The sequence below is a fragment of the Papilio polytes genome, unplaced genomic scaffold (assembly GCF_000836215.1).
Source record: "Papilio polytes unplaced genomic scaffold, Ppol_1.0 DF824069.1, whole genome shotgun sequence".
NCBI lineage: Eukaryota > Metazoa > Arthropoda > Insecta > Lepidoptera > Papilionidae > Papilio > Papilio polytes.
Window position 1 is genome coordinate 2178205 of NW_013525135.1, and position 8283 is coordinate 2186487.

At 32.3% G+C, this 8283-nt stretch overlaps 1 protein-coding gene across 2 annotated transcripts in view; it reads left to right on the forward strand.

The window, feature by feature from the left end:
• Positions 1-4071: 4071 nt before the first annotated feature.
• Positions 4072-8283, forward strand: part of LOC106100208 (vesicular glutamate transporter 1) — a 22423-nt gene continuing 18211 nt past the window's right edge. Inside the window, exon 1 of one of the 2 annotated variants that reach the window (XM_013278984.1) lies at positions 4072-4200. In XM_013278984.1, the coding sequence (XP_013134438.1) occupies positions 4145-4200 (56 nt within the window). In that variant the 5' untranslated portion in view covers positions 4072-4144. Of the gene's footprint in view, positions 4201-6445; positions 6810-8283 lie in introns of those variants that run through there. The other variant, XM_013278983.1, reaches the window with a different exon arrangement.

Here is an 8283-nt window from a genome sequence, read left to right on the forward strand (position 1 = left end):
AGTAAGAATATGTTGACGATCTTTAAAAAGTTTTATTTTTGTTTTTAAAACACGTGATTTAATTTTTAACGTTCCGGGCATTTCACATCGCATAATGTAACAAATGAGCGTTGATTACAATGAATATAGTCTGTGTAAGTCGCGTTCATTTGTTCTGCAAAGTGTGTAGGGTCCTTTAGGATCTTCTTGGTTATAAAAGCTTACTAGATGGACGCAATATCTTTCCCGCCACGTGGCTTGAATCTCAGCGATCTGCGCGGTGACACGTCGCCTCTATATTGCGGTGAGTGGAGCGGACTTTATTGAACACATTTTACTGTCGGTCCTGTTTAGTGCACACGACTTTGTTTATGATAAAAGGTTCTTTATTTCTGTACGTTTGTGAGATTACGAGGTGCGAAAAAAATTATGAATTCACTAGTTAGTTTGATGAAAAACCTTTCGATATGTGAGTTATCCTTATCATGTTTTTACCACTAGATATTTTGTTGTAACTTTTATAGCATCACATTAGCACTTTATAAACAGCGCTTACGTATCAAAGTGTTAGAAAATTCGTTTCAAAATTCGGTAAGTATATTAAAGAAAACAATTTGTTACTTAACTTACATCTCTAAGTTTTGTTCGATGTATAAATACGTAATATCTGTCTTAATATAAATAATTCACGAAGTATTGTTTAAAGGTTTAATCCTCATTAATTGTGAGCTGTTGTAAGCGCCGCGTTAATTAGAGATTGTAGGGAATAATTCCCAGGACAATTGTCTAATGCTTTCCGCCCTCTTGTTTATGTTTCGTTTATTATGCATAAGATGCAATGCCCTGAATTGGAGAGGACGATTCCGGGAGCGTTTAATTAAGGGATATTGTATAAAATATGTATATGGCGACATTAGCTGGAGATGTTTAGGTCGATGAGTAGTTAAGATGTTTGGATTTAACATTTGTTATATGCTTCTAATCTGGTAAAAGTTTGGCGCACTTGGAAAGTATCCAATTAATTCTTTAAATAGGGGTTAAACAATAGCGGAAAGTTTGCATTTGGAAATACTCTTTATTGTTCAATAGATTGATAGACGAAACGATTCGAATCTCGTATGCATTACGTTGGTTGAATGGAAATTCACAATTACATTGGTAGAAACAAATTTGCAGAAGCCTATTTGCGTACCTTAGAATGTTTGAAATTAGTATTCGGCATATTACTTTGATTCTGATTTAGCAGAAACGTTAGAAATTGGTTTCCGGCCTCAAGCTTCGATTCCAATTTGTGAATCTACATTTAAACCTTTGTGGGCCGTTCGATTCATTTGTAAGTAATTGCTTGTCAATTTTCTTTAAATTTCTACGAACGGCAGCTACGAGCAATTTGTTATATCTTTATTCTTGTTCAATTATTACTATTTTGATTACAAAATTTAAAAATGTATTTATAATTAAAATAGTTTAAAAAGTCAGTTTTGATTGGTTTAAAATCTTTAAATACAAGTAGACATTCGATAAACAAAGTTTTGAAGTAATTAATTCGCTGGGGCATTCCTTATTGCTTAAGTTTGTAGCTTGCGGCTCGGTCACTGCGGATTCCTTCAGATATAACTTGTACTATGTTCCACTGACGCGAGCCTCACGGTGAAGTTTGCACCGACTTTTGTTTATGATCGCTAGTTATTTAGCAAAACAACTGTTTGTTTCAATTAACATTGTTCGTAACTGGTCTGCGGATAAAATTATTGTAAGCCGATTCTATTAACTGTTCCAAACAAATTTAGACGCTTATTTAATTAACTTGTATTGTGAAATCTGTAATTTTGTATAGAGTATAAAATTAAAAGCAGCCAAATGAGAACTGATACAAGTGCCATAAGGTTGGTGTTTGATGATCAGTAGTTGACGTAATGACGATTCCATAGAACGCTTGGTAGTACAGGGTAAGGTGGTGGGCACCAGACCTAGAGAAAGATCGCCTATGAGATGGACTGACCAGATTAGAACGGCTATGTACGTACCTTTGCATCAATGTGCGAAAAAAGCAGCGTACAGGGAGGAGTGGCGGCGTCTTGTGAAGCGGGTCACTGATACGTGATAACCACGACGAGTCTGCAAAGACTAAAGCGACAAAGAAGAAGAAGAACTAATGCATGTTCATATTTCAATTCACAGTAGGACTAGATTTGTACAAGTCACGATTTTTTAATAAAGGTTTCATTTAATTGCTTCATAAAGCTTGTGAATATTACTTTTATCGGTTCGTTGACTTGCAAGCTATCCCCCGGACAATCTCGCAGTAATTATGAGGTCATCCATCTAACACATCAATGTCCTCTCCCCTTCCACACTTCAACGATCTTTACACTGATTAATTATACCAAAGATTACATTATGAGATACAAAATGGCTTTGGACCTATAGAAACTCCTTAATCCTTAATTCCACTAAGATTTTTGTAGCAAAAAATACTGATTTTTTTTAGTAAAGCTATATTTTTGGATATTAAATAAATTAGTTCAGTAGATTTTTTTAAATAGTTTTCCGTTACACTGGACATTTTCACATTCGGGGTTAAAGCTTCATTCGAATAGTTAAAAATAATCTCGATTCTTTTATCATACTACATGTAATACGGAATCTCGGGCAACTTCTAACTACATGTTTTAATTTGAAGTAGTTAATTGTAACATAGTAAACACTTTCAATACAAAAATATCTTTACAATTTATTTTCAATATCTTGATAACTCTTGGAAATAGCTGACATTCACGCAATAACCTAAAAATATAATTCTAAGAAAACGACTTTTGACCTAATGTAATAATTTGACATCTTATTTCGGGATCCCTGTAGTATTAGTGAAATTGTAAGAAAAATCCAAAGCTTTTCTTCCCAAGATTGATTTTTCTAATATAAGTTTTAAAAAATCTTTTTAACGAGTGTCTGGCTGATTTATAAATAATCAAAACTATTTGACTTGCGAAAATAATTTGTACCTACAAAGGTTGGGACGTCATGGGAGTACCGAGAATGGATTTTTAGTAAATAAATTTGGTCTACCAGAGCCTAAGATATGCGGTAACACAAATTAAGAAAAAGAGACTAACTGAGAACCTTGTTCTTTTGGGCAAAAGCAAACGAAGTCAACAGTATTATCATTGTCGTATTTTAAAAATTATATTTACTATTAAAGTAACTTTCCTTTACTCTTATTCCTCATGGACCCTTTGCACAAAAATATGTTAATGAATCCTAAAAAAAAAACATAGTAAGCAATTTCTTTATACTTTATCACACAACCAAAAAGTAGGTCACTTGTGTGTCAACGAAACCTTCAGTTTTTTTTATTTTTTATTTATAGGTACTTATATTTGATTTAAACTATATATTTATAATATAATATAATAAGAAAACAGCTAATTACGGTGTATATTAATTTAGAAGCACATTTGACTAACCTATTGTTTTTAATGGTTATTTTAATATATTTCAATTCTTTTTGGTACCCAACTTTTGTAACATTTTTGAAACATGCTATTTCGCCTCGAACGAATGACGATTGCCGGTATCAATGTTTCTATAACACCAATCAATTTTACTTCCCTTCTTCGCAATAACGGAAAACGCCGAATTCCTTCGAGACGCTGCTAACAAATTACTTGAGCTTGCGGTTTCTCCACATTGAACACGATTACAATTTAGATTTACATATCATATGTCAAATTAATGCTAATGAATGAAAAATATCTTAAAAAAACGCTAAAATAATGAATTTCCTCCATGTAGAATACTTTTAAACAGTAAAGCTATTCTTTAGAAACACTCTTGGACCTTGTCACCTTGATCTTAAATTTCCGTCCGATTTTTTTACCCATTTCTCTCCATGTAAGTCATTTTTAATAACCAATAACTGTACCAAACAGAACCTTTTTAGATTTACAAACATACTCGGAAATGTCAACCTTCTGTCAAGGGCGCCAATTTTTGACAGTGACAAATAAAAACAAACGAAACAAATATTATCGTAAATGTAAAGTGAAATCAAAAAAAAATTAATAGTGAAATAATTAGTAATAAAAATTATTTAATAAAAGTTTCTTGTGCTTTGATTTTAATACGTTCATTAGAATTACCAAAATGAATTAACACGGTCAATATGAAGAAAAATAAACATTACAGTTATAGTTACATTCCATTAAGTTCTAACATAAGGTATGTATTTAACACGCATTTTCTCATTTAAAAATAAAAACATTACGAAGTCGACTGCAAAATATTTTCCTCTCATGTCATATTTCTCGCTATTTACTAACACGAAGTAAGTACCAAATAATTTGATACCCAGTCTTTAAAGCCAAATTTTAAACGTATTGCTTTAATTTTTTTTTAAATTATACTACAGTAAAATTTAATGTTAAACGAGAAACCTCTATGTCGACAACCAATCTATTTTGTACTCCCAAATAAGTCATTAAAATAATGTTTAAATCAATCATTTGATTCTTGAGCTGTTAACTTATGCCTCGTTTCTCTTCGTTAATGCTATATTGTGTTAATTATTTCATAAAAAGCATTATCTTCATATGTGATAATTTCCAAAACCAATAAAATACTGCACAAAACAATTGTGATCACTTTTAAACTCTTTGCAAAGCTGGAGATAAGAGTTTTTGTATGTGTTTTGGCAGTGAAAACTTAGTAACAAAACATTAGTCACCTAACTGTACAAATACAGTATTGTTTGATTATCAAATACTGGCTGTTGAGCTGAGACACAATGAACACAGAGTTATCATTAATACAATATCTCAAGACATTGACAATATGACAAATGTTAAAGTTTATCTTGCTTCCTGTCATAATACTGCACTATTCCTAACATATTCAGTGCAAACCGGTAATTATGTCCGCTTTATATTTGGCCAGTACAGTTAGAAAGTAGTGCAGGTAATGACTGTAAGAGCTCACTGGCACCAGTTTACATATTGCCAGTTGTATTCTAGTGCTGGTTTTGAGCGCTATAGGCCTACTTTACTGGTATAGTGTACCAGCTGTTAGGCACATTTTTCATTCAAAGCTTTAAAAGTCATCTTAAATCAAAGTAATCCAGTATTATAAGACATTAGTGCTAAGTTTGCAGTGAAGATGTAGAGATCAGATATAGTTGGAAGAAATTAATAAAAAAAATAGTTAACTATGATGACTATGGTAATACAGAGTGTCACCGACTAACATAGCAAGTTCACATTCATGTGAAAGAAAATTATGTTGGCATGGAATGTGTTAACAAAAGAAAAATATCTCTGGCCTCTATGGTTTTATAATAATTTATGACTAACTAGAGCATTATATTAGCTTTTTACAAGCAAAAAATCATAAAATCATTAATGTGTACAATTAAAATTGTGGCAATTAATTAATTTAATGGGTAATTTTTATCAATGTTGCGAAAACTATTTAAGGACAGTTTTAATTTAATATCATTGATATTTTATCATGTATAAATTTTGAAAAAGATGGATTGGAACTGGCGATACAAATATTTCTTTGCTTAATGAGAAACGACTATATGTCTATACCTTGTGGAAAAAAAGTGTTTGTTTCTGTGATAATAGATGGCGCTAGTAGATACCATAACATAGATCTAACGAACTTTTTAATATAAACAGAAGGTTAATTAGAACCTAAAGTATTTTTTTAACGGTAGTATCAAGTAAGTGCTTACTATTTTGCACTAGGTACAAATCGCGAGATATAGTCGCGCGGCAAGCGACTTAATGGAAATAGGCACTAAAATCTCCATATGCTTGCGAGCAATGAATGCTTATCGCAAAACATACCTCAGTCAAGGTATGTTATTTGTATACGACGCGAATAATTTCTATGTACCGCTGCGTAACGAAATAATCGTGTAATTGGATGAATTACACGAGAGATTAGAATTTTTTATTTCTATGTACATAATATTAAAATTATTACGCACAATTTATAGAATGTTTATTTATTTTCATGAGCATCAGAGGAAAATTCGGAAAACCCGAAAGTTTACGTCATTTGAGAAACGTGAAAAAGTCAGCGTAAAGGTATACTACCTATAATATTTTATGTTGTAATATTCTGTTGTGAGGTTTGGTTGTAAGCAAGAGTATTCTACAGAATAATAGCGACACGGACATGATTTAAAGGAGTGGTATTGGTTATTAAAACCATATTTCTAATAGTCACGGAGTTTAATAGTGGACAGTAAATAAAGATGTTTACGTTTAAACTTGTTAATACCTCTATCACGTCGATCGATTAATTTATATTGAACGTGACAAAAAAAATTATCCAACCTCTGTATGTCGTATGTGCTCGGTAACTCGTACACCAAATGAATGGCCGTTAGCAAAACATCTCGATTGGAACGTCGTGTTATTAAGAACATTACACATTAGCAACAGCAAACAGCGAGGTCGTCTAACAGTAACAACCGGGCCACATGCCCATTGTTATACTTCCCTCGAAACGTTAACATTTTCACGTGTCGTCTGCGGTAATGTCAACACACAGGCAAGTGGGGGTGCTGGTCGCGTGAGTGGGTGATCAGTCGGTCTCCGCGAGTGAGAGGCGCGGGCGTCATATACCGATTCGCCGGCCTCGCAAAACAACTTTCGGTAACAAAATTAACTTTATCACGTTAGGTATAAAGTGCATTATCCTTTGGTGATATTCGCTGAACAGTGACCCGTGTAGATTTGTGATTGTGATAAAATGTCGGACAACACTATGAGCGATGATTTGAAACGTCAAGCTGCGATGTTCTACAATTCAACGGAAAGGTTAGATTTAAAGTCTAGACAATCGGCCACGTTAGTGTTTTCATCTATTATCGTATTCACAGAATTCAGAAGCGGAAATGTTAATATGCAAATACACAACTTGTTTTTATCCGAAACCATCGCGCTTCGTTGAATGTTGAATAATGCGAGAATTAATCTCGGGTTTAAGATAATTGTAAACAGCTTTTACTTTTATATTCCACATATTTTTCGATTTACAATATACTTACCTATTGGCACTAGCTCGCAAGTGCTATGCAAACCTCTAACTTACTTCTTCACCTGTACAACATATTTAAATGAATTCACAAACTTAGCCTGTTATAATGTGTTAATTCTTGTGCATTTCACTGGAAATTTATATTTGGAAATTGAATACACGTTACGGGATTAGCTAAAATTTTATTCATAATCCAGAACGCGTATTTATATATTCTCTTAAGATGTATAGCTAATGGTAAATATACCAACCGTAAGTTTCACAGACAATCAAAATTTATTTTATTACTCACTTATTGTTGCACAAGTTTATTGCTTAATAAAGTATAGTTTCACGACTAGAACACATGTGGTAACATAGAACAGAGTTACCGAGTTCCATGTTCGAATCCGTACCACGATTTGGAGGTTTTTTGTCTTTTATTGATTTTTGCGCCTGGATGTCGCAAACTTGTTTTCGACCTTATCACTAGGCGATGCTTAGTATTGATGGAAGGTTGGGAGTTTTTGTTATAGTAGCTTGTATACGTTAATTTGTAGATTACAATTTGCTAATATGATTTGGTCAAGCGCTGATAGGCAAGCAATGTAATGGGATACTACCGAGGAAGTACATCTCAACACGAGGAGTATAACCTAAATGTAATCTTAGCGTTTCACTTAGTAAGGTTGGTTGCCATTTTTTATTTTTCGACTTATTAAATATTCCACCTCTATTTTAAAGTTTGGTAAACCAGAGTTATACAAATAATTTTATCTTTACTCAGAAGAATGTCTGAAGAAATTCGAATCGCTATAAATTCACTAATGCAAATTAAAGTAGTATAAAACGAAAGAAAATACATATTAAGCATAAGCTATAAAGCATTATGCCGGAATAATCAACAGGCTTTGAAAACAAGTAACTGTTAAAGGTCAAAGGTAAATATAACTGAAACTTCGCATTGCGCAAATGTTTGTCCAACTAACCAGTTATTGACCGCCCGTAATAACCATAATGATTATTGATTACGTTAAATGTGTAAATAAAAAAAATAAAAAATAAAAATAAAAAAGCCTTTTATTCCATGCCATAGTTTACAAAAGTTTTAAAAAAAAAATTGAATGGTACATGTCTAATTATTGTCATTTATAGATTTATTACATACATATATATTAGATTAGAAAAAATAATTCGTACATATAATGTTAAACCTAATTTCAATAAATAACCAAAAATGTCCTAAACACTATTTTTTTTTCTACAAATTATTAA